The following is a 19,095-nucleotide window of genomic DNA, read 5'->3' on the forward strand; positions in this document are numbered from 1 at the left end:
CATTTATGCTACTGTTCGCGCAGATATCCAAGAGTTTTGCGACATTCAGAATGAGACTTATAGAAGGTAACAATTCATGAATGACTGTTTGAGGACTGAAATGTAAGAGATCTTTATATCTTCAAGAGTTAATTCGGAAAACGGTAACTCGTTAAAAAACTTTTTCCGTGATGCCCCAAGATTGCTAATGAGTTCATTGTTACAGGATTAATTTAATCATTGTAATAATTACACATAGTTAATTGATTTGATAAAATAATCATCATCACATTAATAATAGTAAAGACACAAGCCTAAATAAATTCAGGAGTAACAATTTGCTTAAAACCTCATAGGGATCCCTCAACGCTCAAATCCCGTTAGCGGGATAGATTTGACAACATCCGGTGAAATTGCAGAGCGCCAAATTCAAACTACAGAAATAGAAATATTTAACATTCATATAAATACAAGTGTAATACATCAAAATTAAGCTTAACTTCTTGTTAATCCAGCCGCTGTGTCAGATTTCAAAAAGGCTTTACGGCGAAAGCACACCATGCGATTATCTGAGGACAGCGCCCCGCATACAAAACCATGAAAAACATTTTTCAACCAGGCAGGTGCAACATGAAAAAGTCAGAAATAACGATATAATAAATGCCTTACCTTTGAAGATCTTCATCTTTTTGCAATCCCAAATGTCTCAGTGACACAATGAATGGTTGTTTTGTTCGATAAATTCCTTCTTTATATCCCCAAAATGTCCATTTATTTGGCGCGTTTGATTCAGAAGTACACCGGTTCCAACTCGCCCAACATGACTACAAATTATCTAATAAGTTACCTGTAAACTTGGTCCAAACATTTCAAATAATGCTTCTAATCCAACCTCAGGTACTCTAAAATGTAAATAATCGATCAAATTTAAGACGGAATAAACTGTTTCCAATACCGGACAAAAATAACTTAAAAATCATACAATGTGATTTTCTGGATTTTTGTTTTAGATTCCGTCTCTCACAGTTGAAGTGTACCTATGATAAAAATGACAGACCTCTACATGCTTTGTAAGTAGGAAAACCTGCAAAATCAGCAGTGTATCAAATACTTCTCCCCACTGTATGTCAATTAGATATTTCTGTGTTTCATTTTCAATACATTTTCAAAAATGTTTAAACACGTTTTCACTTCATCATAATGGGGTCTGTTGATGGGCGAGATTTTTTTTTATTGAATCCATTTTGAATTCAGGCTGTAACACAATAAAATGTGGAATAAGTGAAGGGGTATGAATACTTTCTGAAGGCAACGTAGATGACGTCACAATGTAGCACTGCTTCTTTCTTTTTCACAATCCTTATTTACACAAATTATTTATATACTGTTTAATATATTGTCTCACTTGTTTTTTTTTTACAAAAAAAAAAATGCACACCAGTTGCTCACAGGAAGTAACCTAACAGAAATGTTTCATTCAGGCTTCTAGGGCTCTGTTTGTAGTGCACTGATATAATATGCCTCTCTGCAACAGCAATTTCTCTCGATCACCTCCTCTCTTAGGTGGCTGTACAACTTCTATGCCAAAAAACCTTAGTTGGCACACATCATGTCCCACAGCATTAACACTAGAATCCGCCCAGCCTGGAAACTTCTTTCTAAAATCTAAGGATCCAAATCACGTTCTGCGCATATGTTATTTTACACACACATTCAAATTTCTCTCTTTACTCACCCTCTTCTGAATCCTCAACCAATTTGATCAATATGATGATGTAACCTATCTCGCATTTCTGAACAGCTGCGATTTGAATGAACATTCCAAAAATATATATGAAGGCGACGACTTGTGCCTACGGGTAATGCCGTAGGCACAAGCAAGACGCAGTCTACACATTGCATTGGGGCAAAACAATTCGCGTTTTGTGTGATGATTGTGGTGCGATATAGCCTCCTGTTTAGCCAATGTTTGCAATGATGAAGAAAACATAACATTGCATCGTTCTTGATTGCCTGTCTGTGTCTTGCTTGTTTGATATGCTGTGCAGGCTACATACTGTAGCTGCATGTAAATACCTGCATGTACTGTAACTCCCCTCCTGAAAAAAATTACATAAAATTGCTAGACCACCTCTTTATGTTGTGCTTATGTTTGCAATAGCCTACTTTTACAACAGACAGAGAACTAAGTTTGTTCGTTGTGGACCATTTGTGTAATTGCTTTAAGAGAGAGTGGCCTTGCCTGTCTTCCCCGACTATTTAAGGGGCCTTACTTGGCCCCAGTCTTAGTGCGTCATCTATAGTTTGAAAGGTGATGAACTCTTACAAGAGCAGCAAGTATATTTTTGGATTCAATAAGTAGCAGTTGGTGTTGTTAGGGCCATTGAGATTAAGTGCTGTCTTTTCCCTAGTAGCCTAGTTAATCATTGCTGTTTGAACGGTCTGATTGCTCAGTAATTGTGATTGTCATTGTGGCCTTGGATTAGTTTCAGGCCAATTTGTGTATGCCAATTTTCTGTGTCCTGGCACCCCAATGGTGAAACAAGCTTCCCCCTAAAGTCAGGACAGCGGAGTCCCAGCCCATCTTTCGAAGATGTCTGAAACCCTACCTCTTTGAAGAGTAGCTTAACTCTCACGGCGCCCCCAACGCTGAATAAAACATACAACGTGTGTAGTTCACAATGGCAATCCCAAACAAACACAAATACGTTTGTGTTTGGGAAGGCTTTCCCGTACATGTTGAAACATTGCTGCGGGGATTTGCTTCCATTCAGCCAGAGCATTAGTGAGGTCGGGCACTGATGTTGGACGATAAGGCCTGGCTTACATTCGGCTTGCCAATTCATCCTACAGGTGGGGTTGAGGTCAAGGCTCTGTGCAGGCCAGTCAAGTTCTTCCACATCGATCTCGACAAACCATTTCTGTATGGACCTCGATTGTGCACGGGGGAATTGTCATGCTGAAACAGCAAAGGGCCTTCCCCAAACTGTTGCCACAAAGTTGGGAAGCACAGAATCGTCTAGAATGTCATTGTATGCTGTAGCATTAAGATTGCCCTTCTCTGGAACTAAGGGACCTAGCCCAAACCATGAAAAACAGCTCCAGACCATTATTCCTCCTCCACCAAACTTTACAGTTGGCGCTATGCATTGGGGCATCCGCCAAACCCAGGTTCATCTGTCAGACTGCCAGATGGTGAAGTGTGATTCCATACTCCAGAGAACGCTTTTCAACTGCTCCAGAGTCCAATAGCGGCAAGATTTACACCACTCCATCCGACACTTGGTATTGCTCATGGTGATCATAGGCTTGTGTGAAGCTGCTCGGCCATGGAAACCCATTTCATGAAGCTCCCGACGAACAGTTCTTGTGCTGATGTTGCTTCCAGAGGCAGTTTGGAACTTGGTAGTGAGTGTTGCAATCGAGGACAGACGATTTTTACACTCTGCATTCGTGTTCTGTGAGCTTGTGTGGCCTACCACTTTGCGGCTGTGCCGTTGTTGCTTCTAGACGTTTCCACGTCACAATAACAGCACTTATAGTTGACCGGGGCAGCCCAAGCAGGGCGGAAATTTGAAAGTCACTGAGCTCTTCAGTATGGCCATTCTACTGCCAATGTTTGTCTATGGAGATTGCATGGCTGTGTGCTCAATTTGATACAGCTGTCAGCAACAGATGTGGCTGAAATAGCCGAATCCACTATTTTGAAGGGGTGTCCACATACTAATGGACAATAAAGTTGTAGTGTTTCCACTGAAACTAGAGATCCTTTTGACACAAAGATTCACATAAATTCTGTGAGGATTCAGTTCTCAGTACGTGGTGGGCGGACTTTTTTAGGAGAGAAAACAATTCTGTGGAAAGCAACTAAGCAGTTTTTTGAGACTTCAAAATAGATAAGATTAAAAGAGACAGGAACAGCTTCCATTCACACTGAAAGGTCACTTCTGAGCAGTGTGGCTCGGCACAGCTTTCAACTATCTGCCATTTCCGTATGTTTGAGGCAAACACCTGCAGCACACATCTTGACATCAGAAGTCATGCAAAATATACTCAGTTGTTTTTTAAAGAATGTAACTGTAATCCAATGTAACCAGGGCTCATAAGTAGTGCACTATGTTGGAAATAGGTTGCTTTCTGGGACGCAGACAGAGTTTGGCAGCACCTTGAAGAAAGCCCGTTGGAAGGTAGGACTGGAGTCGACGCTCATGTCCCCAACAGCGACATGTGACAGACAGTGCAAGAGGAGCAGAGAGAATCCTCCCACTGACTGCAGTCTCTGGCGACGCACAAACAATGTCTCCTCAGCCTCCTACCAACACACGACATCAGTTAGTAGCAAACAGATGTGGCACAGATGTTAACATCACAAACGTCTGATGCTAAACTGCACGATTCAGAGCTGTTCAACATGCACACTGTTCCCCAATGCATATTTTTATTCCAAAATAGAAAGTCTCTCTCTCTCTCTCTCTCTCTCTCTCTCTCTCTCTCTCTCTCTCTCTCTCTCTCTCTCTCTCTCTCTCTCTCTCTCTCTCTCTCTCTCTCTCACTCTCTCTCTCTCACTCTCACACTCTCTCACACTCTCACACTCTCTCACACTCTCTCACACACACTCACACACACACACACACACACACAGCGGAAATTGGGACATCACCTGATAAAAGAAGGAATTTCGGAAGGCATTGTATTTGTAGTTATTGGATGGAAGCCTAGTTGCTATCTGGAGTGACACTGCTGGAGTCTATGGGAGTAATAGTATTGTTAACAATTGGTGCTAAGAAAATTCACACTGACAAAGAAAAATACATTTAGACAGACAGTAACGATTAACGAATCTCCTTTTGATAGGAAAAATGAGTTAAACAATGCTTTGAACTATGACCCTTCACTAACCTTTCTCAGTTTGTGGGAGAGAAAGTGAGTGACTAACCAGTTCGAGAGTACGTAGCGTTTGCAGTAGGAATAGTCCATGGTGGTAGACCAGGAACTCTCTGGGATTAAGATGATGTGGGTCAAGAAGGAGCAGCTCTCCTTCACACTCCCACTGTGCATCCAGATAGTCAATAAAAGAGCTCGCTCCGCCTGAAATACAGAAGAATCCATAAATCCAGTTGCCCATTTCTGCTTGCTGGGTTATCAATTCACACTTCACGTAGCACAAGTAGTCTAGGAACTCTCAAAAGGCTGTGTATTATCACAATTGAAAGCATACATTTTAGGTCAAGTAAAGTTGTGTTGTGGGTGGGACATGTGGTAATAATTATCAAAGCACCAAAGCAGTTGTTAACAGGGGATTGTCTTTTTGGCAATGGCTATTTTGTCTTTTGCTTGTTTTCACTTTGATTCAGATCTTTTTCTAGTTCCTTCACAACCACAGCTGGTTGAGATTTTCCCTGAACAAGTGGTCCGGTTTGGCCTTTTGTTTGCATTTTTGTTGTGTAATTTTGTAACTAATTTCATAGTCCGACTGAAACAAATCATATTATTATGGATTCGATGTATTTTCTATGGTTTTCTCACCTTGTCGCAGCTAGCTACCTTAAGATGAATGTACCAACTGTAAGTCGCTCTGGATAAGAGAGTCTGCTAAATGACTCAAATGTAAATGTCAACAACGACCGCCAAAGGGAGAGGAATAATGACTCCCGGTGTTGCGAAACCTCGAAGGATAAGAAGCAGCTGTGGTGTTATGTTCCCATGTCAGACACCTATGTTGCTATGTCAGACACCTATGTTTCTATGTCAGACACCTATGTTGCTATGTCAGACACCTATGTTGCCATGTCAGACACCTATGTTTCTATGTCAGACACCTATGTTTCTATGTCAGACACCTATGTTGCTATGTCAGACACCTATGTTGCCATGTCAGACACCTATGTTGCCATGTCAGACACCTATGTTGCCATGTCAGACACCTATGTTGCCATGTCAGACACCTATGTTGCCATGTCAGACACCTATGTTGCCATGTCAGACACCTATGTTGCCATGTCAGACACCTATGTTGCTATGTCAGACACCTATGTTGCTATGTCAGACACCTATGTTGCTATGTCGGACACCTATGTTGCTATGTCGGACACCTATGTTGCTATGTCAGACACCTATGTTGCTATGTCGGACACCTATGTTGCTATGTCGGACACCTATGTTGCTATGTCAGACACCTATGTTGCTATGTCAGACACCTATGTTGCTATGTCAGACACCTATGTTGCTATGTCAGACACCTATGTTGCTATGTCAGACACCTATGTTGCTCTGTCAGACACCTATGTTGCTATGTCAGACACCTATGTTGCTATGTCAGACACCTTAGCTGCTTTTTCCGCGTGATGGTGGGGTGATTTGATTATGATGGATGGTCAGTGTTGGGGAAGCTACTCTGAAAATATAGTTTACCAAGCTACCAATTACTTCACACTGGAAGAAGTTAAGCTACCCTAAAGCTACCCTTAACAAAAGTATACTTTACTTAACTAAAGTTACTTTTGAAAAAGTAGTTCACTTCATCTAAACTACAGTACTTAGTGAAAAATTATCTTATGTAAATCATCTGACTACAAATTCCAAGAACAGGTCACTTTGGGGTCATATGGTAACATACTGTAATGTGTAATTTAGCTTACTAATCACAAAAACAATGATTCAAGTGAGAATTAGCAGGCCTGATGGTGAAAAAGAAAGAAAATTATTACATAGTTCCAGTAGTTAGTTACACCGCTACATGGAGAAAAAAAAGTAATTAACTAAGTTGAAATTAGTTCAAATACCACCAAGTTACTGCAAAATGTAGTTAAATTACTAGTTGAAATACATGTAGTTCACTACTTCCCAACACTGTGGATGGTAAACCTTATCTAAGAATTACGTTATTTGTATAGTGCATACCATGACAGTTTGTTTCAAAGTGCTCCACACAGAAATGATATCTAATCTCGCCTCAACTTGACTAATAAAGCATCTTGCCCATCCCGCCATCAATCCCATGATGAAGCTTCCCAACTGTCTTCCTTCCTGTCCCGTTTCTCTGTTTAGACTTTCACCGTTTCTGAAATAGTCTTCTTATTGATTCCTTATTGAACGCCAGAGTTGGTCTCAAATATTAACTACTACCGTGTCAAATTACATTTGTGTTGAACAAGGACTGGCTGAAAGTGTCCCTCACAAAGCCTTTTGTTCAAAGAGGTGGTACAGTATGTTCTTAGTCAGATCTTTCTCCATGCCAGTGTCACCCTTTACTTCCTCTTTGGGGGGTTTGGTTATTGCTTTTGGTACAAACTATTTGCTGACTAAAGGTTTGCAACAAGAGAAGTACATATAAAACGAAACATTGTTTAGTTTGTTATTGTGTATTGTTCGGTTATTATATATTGTGGTATGTGGTGGAGCAATCGTGTGTGTGAGGGTCCTCTTGAATCTCTACAATTCTTGGCCCAAACACATCACAGGACGTTTGTAATCTGCGTTTTACTCTACAGGTTATTGTGTAACCCACCGTCGAGCTCCCCCCTCAGAAGCCCTGCATCTCGCGCTGGGCCCCTCAGCTTCCTCTCCACACCCTTTAGAAGCTGGAAGAGTGGGGAGAGCTCCAGCAGTTTATCCCACTCCCCCTCTGTATGGGAAACATCATCACAGACGTATACTGTACACACAGTACTAAATTAAACAACAACCCTGGGTCTACATAAAAACAAAGCTAAGTACAATTTAAAAGCAGTTTCCTTTTTTTGGCAAAATGTTATATACACATATAGCAGGTCACACACAAACATTTACATGCCATTATGAGACACTCATAACTTATCTCAGGGCTACTTTCACAACAAGTCATCCTTGTGATCTTGTTTGAGAACTTCTGTAATTCGTCCAAACACTATATGTAGTCAATGTGTTGCCCACAAGGTGGAGACATAGTCAAGGCTCTTGAGTAGAATTGAAACGAGGTGAGATGACAATTTCTCTGCACACAGTTATAGTCAAAACAAAAGAATAGTCATGTTAAATCTTTCTTTTGTAATTAACAGTACACTTCAATGTTGTTCTTTACCTGACAGTGTGGGGACACAGACATGTGACTGCTGAACAGATTCTTTCATAGGCTGGCCCTCTGTGAAGGAATGGGACATCATTAGGACTCTTCATAAATATGATCAGCAGAGCCTATGATGAAGTAAAGGTAATTCATTTATTAAATCATGAATCAATGAATCTTACCTTGTGAGTGTATGTCAGAGATTGCAGTTTTTCTGTGAGCTGTCTGTGAGTGAGTAGGACTGGGCTGGGGGACACTGGGGCCCTTAGAATCCTGGTCCTGAGGCTGAGCTTTCATTGGTTCTCTCAGAGACTGGGTGGAGATTCCTTCATAGACATCTCTCACTGTTAACAACAGTAACTCATCAAAAATAGATCCCTTTTTACTAGATAAGGCAGTGTTATGAACAACGAGCAACCGCAGTAGAATGGCTCTATCACATAGAACAGTGTGATCCTTTAGCAGAGTCTAAGTCTATCTGTGACAACCCACAACACTAGTGTTGCCAGTACCATGCTCCAACCAACCGAGCCATCTGAACCACTAGGACCACTGTCTATTGCGCCTACCTTTAACCACAGGCACGGACTCTGTCCATGCACGAGAACATGTCTCCAATCCAAACGTCTGTTTTGTTGACACACCTACAAACACACATTTGACAAAAAAGCTATGAAAACAACATCCTTATCAGAAAAAAACAAGACTGAAAAATGCAACATAAGGCTTGCTGAGGTACCAGAGATGCACTGGTGGTAGGTGCTCGGGGAGAGACTTGGCTGTTTGTTCTCCTCCAGTAGCTGAATGAGTCGCTCCAGGAGAGGCACAGCTTTCTGCTGGGTCAACGACACCACCTTCAGAGGGTTACTGGGGACCATCAGCCTGGCCAGCCCAAACTCCTTGTACCAGAAGGAACCTGATAACACAGACTGGATAGAAAGATACGCTCAATGGCAAAACTAGTCAACTATATTAAAGGGATAGTTCATTCAATAACAAATATACAGTGAGCTCCAAAAGTATTGGGAACCTGAACAATTGGTTGTGAAATTATACAATGACTATTACGTCAAAGTTAAAGTTCATCCATGTCAGGTGAACCGTATAGAAATTACAGCACATTTTGTACATAGTCCCCCCATTTTAGGGGACCAAAGAGATTGCTAGAAATTCACTTACAGTATACACTACTGGTCAAAAGTTTTAGAAAACCTACTCATTTAAGGGGTTTTCTGTCTGTCTGTGATTTATTTATTTATTATTTGACCATGAAGGAGAGTGATGGAGTGCTGTATCAGATGAGCTGGCCTACACAATCACCCGACCTCAACCCAATTGACATGGTTTGGGATGAGTCGGGCCGCAGAGTGAAGGAAAAGCAGCCAACAAGTGCTCAGCATGTGGGAACTCCTTCAAGACTGTTGGAAAAGCATTCCAGGTGAAGCTGGTTGAGAGAATGCCAAGAGTGTGCAAAGCTGTCATCAAGGCAAAGGGTAGCTACTTTGAAAAATCTAAAATATATTTTGATTTGTTTAACACTTTTGGTTACTACATGATTCCATATGTGTTATTTCATAGTTTTGATGTCTTCACTATTATTCTACAATGTAGGAAATAGTAAAAAATTAAGAAAAACCCTTGAATGAGTAGGTGTGTCCAAATGTTTTACTTGTACTGTAAGGTTTAAAGCAGTAAAAAGTATAAGTATTTGGTCCAATATGCATAGCACGCAATGACTACATCAAGGTTGTGACTCTTCAAATTGTTTGGATGGATTTGCTGTTTGTTTTGGTTGTGTTTCAATTGCTTTTGTACCCAATAGAAATGAATGGTAAATAATGTGTTATTGTGTCATTTTGGAGTCACTTTTATTGTAAATGAGAATATAATTTGTTTCTAAACACTTCTACATTAATGTGGATGCTACCATGATCACAGATTATCCTGAATGAATCGTGAATAATGATGAGTGAGAAAGTTAGACGTACAAATATCATGCCCCCAAGACATTCTAACCTATTTATTACAATAAAAGGGGAGGATAACATTTTGGGGGGGGGGGTGATATTTGTGCTTCTGTAACTTCTCACTCATCATTATCCGTAATCATGGTAGCATCCATATTAATGTAGATGTGTTTAGAAACATATTCTATTCTTAATTACAATAAAAGTGACTCCAAATTGACATAACACATTATTTACCATTCATTTCTATTGGGCACAAAATCATCTGAAACACAACCAAAACAAACAGCAAATGCATCCAACCAATTTGTAGTCACAAGCTTGATGTAGTCATTGCATGCTGTGAATATGGGACCAAATACTTCACTTTTACTACTTTAATACCCAATACTTTTGGTCCCCTAAAATGGGGGGTGGGGGGAGGTACTGTAATTTCTAAACGGTTTACCCGATATGGATGAAAATAAAGCTGACAGTCTGCACTTTAACCTCATAGTCATTGTATCCAATCCAAAGTTCTGGAGTACAGACCAAAACAACAAAACATTTGTCACTTTCCCAATTGGGCTCCCGAGTGGCGCAGCGGTCTAAGGAACTGCATCACTACTGGTTCGAATCCAGGCTGTATCACAACTGACCGTGATTGTATTGCTTTCTGCCTGTGCTTACCTGCGCTGTATCTGCACGGAGCTGGCAGAGTTCTCGGACACAACGCAGCGCTATAAGAGCAGCGTCTAGTTCTGCCTGCCTGGAGTTAAGCTGCTCCCATATTTCTCTCTGTCTCAGTTTCCCATCCTGGGAGAGATACAAGAGAGACTCAAAGCAACACATTTCCATATTTGTGAGTCATTGTGACACATTCATTTCTTGTACATTAACATGCATTCATCTGCAGATTACGATCCATCTCCCCTTAATCAATTATACAATTCATCTTCACCGTAAAAGGATTTTGTTTTTCTAGTGAGCAAGCTTTTTAGTCTAGGACTAAGCTTAATCTTTGCCCGGGAAACCGGCCCCTAGTGTTTACTTGATCTATATGTTTGCGTAATCGGATTGAACTATGCTAGATCTGACCATGACATGGATTGATGGCGTCTGCTCTCCTCTCTGTGCTGTCCATCTTTCCTGGTCCTGCTGCAGTTTCTCCACGCACACGTTCACCCTGTCCAGCCCAGCCACCAGCTCTGTCTGCCAGCAGCACTGCTGCTCCCACTCCTTATCATCACCTAAACACAGTAAGACACGTGCTGAGTTGTGGTAACACAGTATAAGCCACATCCCAGCCACCACTTTTTCCACTGTTACTCTCCTCCTCTGAATTCCTTATTCTAAATAAAGTTAAAATCCATAAAATCTACACACACAAGGTAGCCTAATATGCAATCAAAAGTATATTACAATATAGCTTTGAGCTATGGATAAGCCTATCCAAATCCACTCTCTAACGATTAACTGAAGTCATGCCGGTCTTGCAATACCTTGAGTGAGGATGAGCAGAACGTGAGGAGGCAGGAGCAGAGACAGGTCTGAGAGCTGGGAGGCTCTCCTCTGGGCTTCTGACTGGCCAGCCTCATGAAGCTCCGCTGCAACCTCCCTCAGCTGCCTCTCAGTGTCCACCCAGTGGGCCTACAGTGCACACACACACTCACGCACATACACGCAGGCATTCACACACACACACACACACACACACACACACACACACACACACACACACACACACACACACACACACACACACACACACACACACACACACATGGATGGATAAGGATCTCCATTATACAGTAATGCCACTAGGGAGATGAACATAAATCAAAAGGACATATATGCATTCAAACAATTCAGCATGAGACAAATCCTTTCCTGTTTGCTGAGGACTGAGCAGCCCCATCCATCTTCCTGCCCAGCCTAGTTCAGCTTACCTGCTCAGAGTCCTCCTGATTGGCCACCAGGACACAGTGCTGCAGAGCCGCATCCAGATCCCCTAGCAGCTCCTCCTCCTTCTGTTTCTCCTCTTTCCAGTACCTGTTCCTCAGACACCACTCCTTCCGCAGGGCCTCCACCTGGCAAGCGCAACAGGTCAAAAAGAGATACGTGTGATTTATCCTACGGAACTCAATCACTATGTGTTGATTATGTTAGTTGTTTGAACAAGGGACTGAAAAGCACTCAAACGCAACATGATGGAGCCACCTTGCGTGCTTAACCTGTCATTCTGGGAGCATGTATATTGACAATGGCCAAGTTGAACGTGTTGAAAAGAAAAGCAACCAGTGTAATTTATCTTTCTTACCAGCACACTGTCAGTATTATCTCCCAGAGCCAGGCAGTATGAAGCAGTTACAGGCACAACAGTCTGTCTGGACACATCCAGGCGAACCCCCACAACAGGAGCCAGCACTCCTGTTACAGGGTCCACTGTCAGGGCCCCGAAACGAATCGCAACTAGTCCTGTCGAATAACATACAGTAGCACAGAAATACTGATATGATACACCATAAATGTATGGCAATCAAATATATGAAATGTACTTCTGTATCAGGCAATCAGTCAGTCCATCCATCATCCAATCACCTTTGCCATCTGGGTCCTCCATGGTTCCAGCCAGGGGGACAGTGAGTCCTGACACAGGGTCCATTTGAGCCCCCAGGATGGGGACCGTTAGGCCAGAGCCCTGTGGATCAGGATACTCCAACCCAGGCAGTGCCGGCAGGGACAGATCAGCACCAGGGAGATGGATTTCTCCTAATGTAGTAGGATACAGATGTCAGGTTACCATAACTCTTAACCCTTTTTACCCCGAAAGCAGTGGGAATAAGTGGCGGCCAGGAAGACAGTGGAACTATTTGACGGACAAAACGGATTGATGTATTTTTTCAGCTGTTTTCATCCACCACTGTCTACCCCGGCCTAAACTTGGACTTCCATTCTCTCTCTTTCTAAACATCTGGATTGGGAGTAAGGATTCAATCAGATCATCGTTAACCCGCTGTAGCCGACAAACGCATAGCTTATTATTGCTCTTGTTAAGACTGTGTTGGAGCGGACAAATCCGTCAGCGGCTAACCTTCGCGGTCATTGTCGCAAAACCATAACCATCCCGACTCCTTATATCCCACCCGCGTGAGAAGTTCAGAACAAGAAAGTGTAGGCTATACAGAAAATAATGACACTTAAATTAAAAATCATTAAACAAAATGATAAGGATTTATATCAGCCTAAACGAGGTGTAGATTACATCACAAATCCCAGAGTTCAAACTGCATGGGATTTCTACTAATGCGATGGCAATGTCCACAATAGCTATAATGCTGGATGCCGCCTTATGGATTTGATCGTTTCAATGCATTTACACCTCCGACACACCTAAACTAAAGCAATGATAAGCTATGCATTTGTTGGTTACCGCGGGTTAAGGCTGATCTGATTGAATCCTGGACAAAAAATAACTGTCAAAGTACACAAGCGGATGTGAACACAACCTACCTTGGACGCCACCATCTTGGGCAACGCCCCAGGCCCAGTCCAGCAGGGTCTCCAGCCGGCTCAGCAGCTGCAGGTGACAGTGTAGCCCTTTCCCCCAGGCCTGCTCCAACTCCTTGGCTGCAGCCTGGATCCGTCCCAGCTCAGTCTCCTTCCTCCGGGCCTGCAGACCCCGCAAACCCATCTCCCCAGAACCCCAGTCCTCTCTGAGCCCACGCAGAAGCTCCACCAGGCGGATACGGGCAACCAGAGTCTGGCTGTTCAGTAGAGCCTGGAACCCCCCGGCATGAGGCACCAGCTTCCCAGCCCGGATGCTACCGCCGCACACCCGGACCACCATGCTGCTCAGGGGCTCGATGAAGGACTCACCCAGGAGGAGGCCGCCTACTGGAAGCACCGCTCCTAGAGAGAGGGACATGACATTATGTGTAGGGCCAGGAGTTTGTCCTTACCATTTGACCAAGAGAAACTTAGTGTCCTAGTTACAGTTTTTCCTGGTTCAGGTCAAGTGGTCAGGGAAAACTCCTGGTCCTAATTATGGTTAAGTCACCAGTAGATCGGCTATTGTCCTTTTTGCAGAGCTACTTTTAACTTTGCTTCAGCTAGATCTTAAAACCCAAAATAATTGGTATAACATTGTTTAGTATTTCAAAACACCAGTATGGTGCCCGTATTGGGACTGCATCAAACGTGCATGGACGTTGGGTCGTACCCACATAAAAATATACTAAAGATTACTATAGAATACTATAATACTTACTATAGAATTCTATAGAATTATGTAGTAAACTGTAGTATTCTGTAGAATACTATACTACACACTGTACTATCCCTTGGCCATGTGTAATACTTACTTTAGAATTGTGTAGTATACTGGAGAATACTATACTACACACTGTTATATCCCCTCGATCATTGAGGGGTGTTTACTATAGAATTTTGTTGTATACTGGAGAATACTATACTACACACTGTAGTATCCCTTGATCATGTAGTGCTTACTGGTGTTGTAGTACTCCAGACCGGTCTCGAGTCAGGTCTCAAGACCACATATTGAGTGTCTTGGTCTTGTCTCGGTGTCGGGAACATTTGTACTCGGTCTTGACTCGGTCTCGGACAGTGAGGACTCTTAATTAATTTCTTCCCGAGACCAGCGGAGTAAAAAAATCTCATAATCATCAGCTTCCATTCAGTCAGCACATAAAACCGCTTCACCAGGCCAAATATATACACTCCTTTCTTGAAACATTAATACGGTATCTTAACAGCCTTTAAATCTATTATAGACAAGTTTGCGCAGTGGAGAACCTATAGGCTTTCAGTGTGTGACAGGTTCGTGATTCTGAAAGGACAGCAACAGGGACTTCACTTGACATACAGAACATCTGAGGCTCAGACCGGAAGACCTGACTCGGAGTGGGGGTCTCTGCGCGACCGAAATGAAGCGCCCCATACTCTTGGCCTAAAGGGTTATGCCATCCTTTGGATTAGGTTGCAACTGCGTAAACTCACATTAGCAGTAGGCTTGTATTATAACTGTAGAGTGGGGGGGACACAGAAAACCTTTGCAGATAATATGTACAAACCCATGCACCAAACACTTAAAAATCATGATTTTATAATATTTGTCGTAATAAATCAGATTCCAAGGTCAATTGGCTACAGGACAATATTTCTACCTATTTAATTGAACAAAAAACAATATATTGCCTATTTGTCAGCTGAAAACGACTTTCCTGTTGAGGGTAGCATCAAGCTACATTGCCTATTTGTCAGATTTTCCAAGCGTGTTTGTATGTATATCTACGTCAATTATCATGATGCATTCTATCTTGGGTCATTGGGCTCCTAAGCAGGTATGTAGACATCTTAATAAACTGAAAGAGCTCTCACAGCTGCAGCTGCTAACTGGAATGGTCAGCGCGCCCTGCATGATTGCCTTCAGTGATGGGAACATACACATGACCAGTATGTGGACACGTGCTCGTCGAACATCTCATTCCAAAATCGTGGGCACTATGCATTGGGGCATCCGCCAAACCCAGGTTCATATGTCAGACTGCCAGATGGTGAAGCGGGATTCCATACTCCAGAGAACGCTTTTCAACTGCTCCAGAGTCCAATAGCGGCAAGATTTACACCACTCCATCCGACACTTGGTATTGCTCATGGTGATCATAGGCTTGTGTGAAGCTGCTCGGCCATGGAAACCCATTTCATGAAGCTCCCGACGAACAGTTCTTGTGCTGATGTTGCTTTCAGAGGCAGTTTGGAACCTGGTAGTGAGTGTTGCAATCGAGGACAGACGATTTTTACACTCTGCATTCGTGTTCTGTGACCTTGTGTGGCCTACCACTTTGCGGCTGTGCCGTTTTTGCTTCTAGACGTTTCCACGTCACAATAACAGCACTTATAGTTGACCGGGGCAGCCCAAGCAGGGCAGAAATTTGACTCAACTGGAAAGGTGGCATCCTATGACAGTGACACGTTGAAAGTCACTGATCTCTTCAGTATGGCCATTCTACTGCCAATGTTTGTCTATGGAGATTGCATGGCTGTGTGCTCGATTTTATACAACGGGTTGGTCTAATCCTGAATGCTGATTGGCTAAAACATTCCAGGCGGTGTCTATTCCACCGGCTAAATTTGATGTTAAAATGCCTATTTACTCTTTTCCATTTGACTGCCCAATCCACTGTCTCATCAGCCCAACCAGGCACTTTATAAACTTGATATCCACTATAAAAAGCCTCTAGTCATTATCTCACATTTCTTTTAGACTAACATTTAGTTAACAGGGAGATTTGGATGTTTGTCTCCGACATTTGCAACATTGTTTCAATATTCAAATTCGATCTCCAGATGTCGCATAGTAATGAACGTGTCAAGAGTTGGGATGAAACAGACAAGCAGACACCTTTTCTCAGCCTGTCGAAATCATGAATCAGCATCATTTTTATGGATAATTATATACAAAGAACTATCAATAGAAAACAGGTCAAATGAAACGAAGTGCAGGTAGTTTGCAGTCTTTCCAACTTCAGTTTGAAGTGACTGTGTTAGCTGTCTTGTTTGCTAGCTCCTCTGAAAAAGTGTCTTAATGAGAGAGCACATTTTCTACGCCAGGCGAAATCGCGCATCATTAGCTTATTGTTATGGATGTACCCATACAAATGTCACTAGAAAACAGTTTAAACAAACACAAATGCAGCAACTTTGCTGTTATTCTGGCTGCACTGTTTCACGTGACTAAATTAGCCGTAGTTGGCTAGCTAGCAAGCAAGGGATAAGAACGTTGAAAGCCAGTATTGCAATGGAACATTTAGTACAAACGACTGGGTCACATCCATAGATACAGAACAAGAAGACCGAACGACCAGCCGGCTCGGGTAGCAATAGATTTGTGTCAGGAGTATATCTTGTGGAAGGATGAAATAGTATGAATAAATTAATCAACATAACGTTAATGAAAATATGTAAATCATTATTTGAATATTTTGGTAACCTGCTGTATAAAAGTAATAATGGCCTCGAAGCTGATGTTTGGAGGATATATTGGCACAGTTTTCCGCCCCTCGACTTAAGTCTCGGACCTAACGTCTCACAAAGGCAGTGGTGGAAAAAAGTATCCAATTGTCATACTTGACTAAAAGTATAGATACCTTAATAGAAAGTTACTCAAGTAAAAGTGAAAGTCACCCAGCAAAATAGTACTTGAGTAAAAGTCTAAAAGTATTTGATTTTAAATATACTTAAGTGTCAAAAGTAAATGCAAATGCTAAAATATGCTTAAGTATCAAAAGTAGAAGTAAAAGTATAAATAATTTCAAATTCCATATATTAAGCAAAGCAGACAGCACCATTTTCTTGTTTTTAAAATGTACAGATAGCCAGGGGCACACTCCAACACTCAGACATTATTTACAAAAGATGCATTTGTGTGTAGTGAGTCCGCTAGACTATAGGCAGTAGGGATGACCACGTGTTCTCTTGATAAGTGTGTCAATTTCACCATTTCCCTGTCCTGCTAATCATTCAAATCCTTTCCCTTTCAAAATGTAACGAGTACTTTGGGTTGTCAGGGAAAATGTATGGAGTAAAAAGTACAATATTTTCTTTAGGAATGTAGTGAAGTTAAAGTAAAAGTTGTCAAAAAATAGCAATAGTAAAGTAAAGTACAGACACCCCAAAAAATGACTTAAGTAGTACTTTAAAGTATTTTTACTTAAGTACTTTACACCACTGCACAAAGGGCACCTATTAGTAGATGGGTAAAAATGAAAAAAGACATTGAATATCCCGTTGAGCATGTTGAATGTATTAAGTACACTTTGGATGGTGTATCAATACACCCAGTCATTACAAAGATACAGGCACCCTTCCTAAATCACTTGCCGGAGAGGAAGGAAAACGCTCAGGGATTTCACCATGAGGGAAATGGTGACTTTAAAACAGTTTTGTCAGAGCTACTAGGAGTACTGGGTGGATGGAGTCAAGCGCAGAGAGCAGGTTTAAGGAACGTGGATTTATTTTCCAATACACAGGGAAAACGATCATGCCCTAAAACACACGGGCGCATGAAAAGATGAGTCCAAAAACACCGGACTAAACTGTTCCGAGAAAATAACAAAATCCACTTCACAATCCAACACCAACATAACAGAAAAACAAGCCCGCACAACAGCCAGCGGGCTACCTACCCTTAAATAGCCTACCCACCAAACTAAACTCAAAACAGGTGCACCCAATCAGCCCAAACTAACAGAAACAAAAAGAAAAGAATCGATGGCAGCTAGTAGGCCGGTGACGACGACCGCCGAGCGCCGCCCGAACAGGAAGAGGCACCATCCTCGGCGGGATTCGTGACAAGTTTAATGGCTGTGATAAGAGAAAACTGAGGTCGGATCAACAACATTATAGTTACTCCACAATACTAACCTAATTGACAGTGAAAAGAAGGAAGCCTGTATAGAATACAAATATTCCAAAACAAACATCATGCAAAAAATGTGGCAAAGCCATCCACTTTTTGTCCTGAATAAAAAGTGTTATGTTTGGGGAAAATCCAATACAACACATTACTGAGTACCACTCTCCATATTTTCAAGCATAGTGGTGGCTGCATCATGTTATGTGTATGAATGTAATCGTTAAGGACCGGGGAGTTTTTCAGGATAAAAAATGAACAGAAGGGAGTTAAGCACACGCAAAATCCTAGAGGAAAACCTGCTTCCCTTTGCTTTCCACCAGACACTGCGAGATGAATTCACCTTTCAGCAGGACAATAACCTAAAACAGAAGGCCAAATCTACACTGGTGTTGCTTACCGAGAAGACAGTGAATGTTCCTGAGTGGCTGAGCTACATGATTGACCTAAATCTGCTTAAAAATCTATGGCAAGACCTAAAAATGGTTGTCTAGCAATGACTAACAACCAATTTGACAGAACTTGAAGAATTTTGAAAATAATAATGTGCAAATGTTGCACAATGCAGGTGTGGAAATCTCTTAGAGACTTACCCAGAAAGACTCACAGCTGTAATCGCTGTCAAAGGTGCTTCTACAAAGTATTGACTCAGGGGCAGTGGCGGTTCTAGCTTGTATGGCTCCCTTGGC

At 42.0% G+C, this 19,095-nt stretch overlaps 1 protein-coding gene across 1 annotated transcript in view; it reads right to left on the minus strand.

The window, feature by feature from the left end:
- Window positions 1-19,095, minus strand: part of si:dkey-103g5.4 — a 38,382-nt gene that overhangs the window by 6,659 nt on the left and 12,628 nt on the right. The window contains exons 2-14 of the mRNA XM_038961624.1: window positions 13,483-13,881; window positions 12,571-12,741; window positions 12,290-12,447; window positions 11,919-12,059; window positions 11,472-11,619; window positions 11,068-11,219; window positions 10,660-10,785; window positions 8,763-8,952; window positions 8,593-8,667; window positions 8,206-8,367; window positions 8,039-8,098; window positions 7,487-7,603; window positions 4,916-5,067 (exon numbers count right to left, since the gene is read on the minus strand). Of these exons, the coding sequence (XP_038817552.1) occupies window positions 4,916-5,067; window positions 7,487-7,603; window positions 8,039-8,098; window positions 8,206-8,367; window positions 8,593-8,667; window positions 8,763-8,952; window positions 10,660-10,785; window positions 11,068-11,219; window positions 11,472-11,619; window positions 11,919-12,059; window positions 12,290-12,447; window positions 12,571-12,741; window positions 13,483-13,881 (2,051 nt within the window). The remainder of the gene's footprint in view (window positions 1-4,915; window positions 5,068-7,486; window positions 7,604-8,038; window positions 8,099-8,205; window positions 8,368-8,592; window positions 8,668-8,762; window positions 8,953-10,659; window positions 10,786-11,067; window positions 11,220-11,471; window positions 11,620-11,918; window positions 12,060-12,289; window positions 12,448-12,570; window positions 12,742-13,482; window positions 13,882-19,095) is intronic.

This window comes from Salvelinus namaycush, chromosome 23 (assembly GCF_016432855.1).
Source record: "Salvelinus namaycush isolate Seneca chromosome 23, SaNama_1.0, whole genome shotgun sequence".
Lineage (NCBI taxonomy): Eukaryota > Metazoa > Chordata > Actinopteri > Salmoniformes > Salmonidae > Salvelinus > Salvelinus namaycush.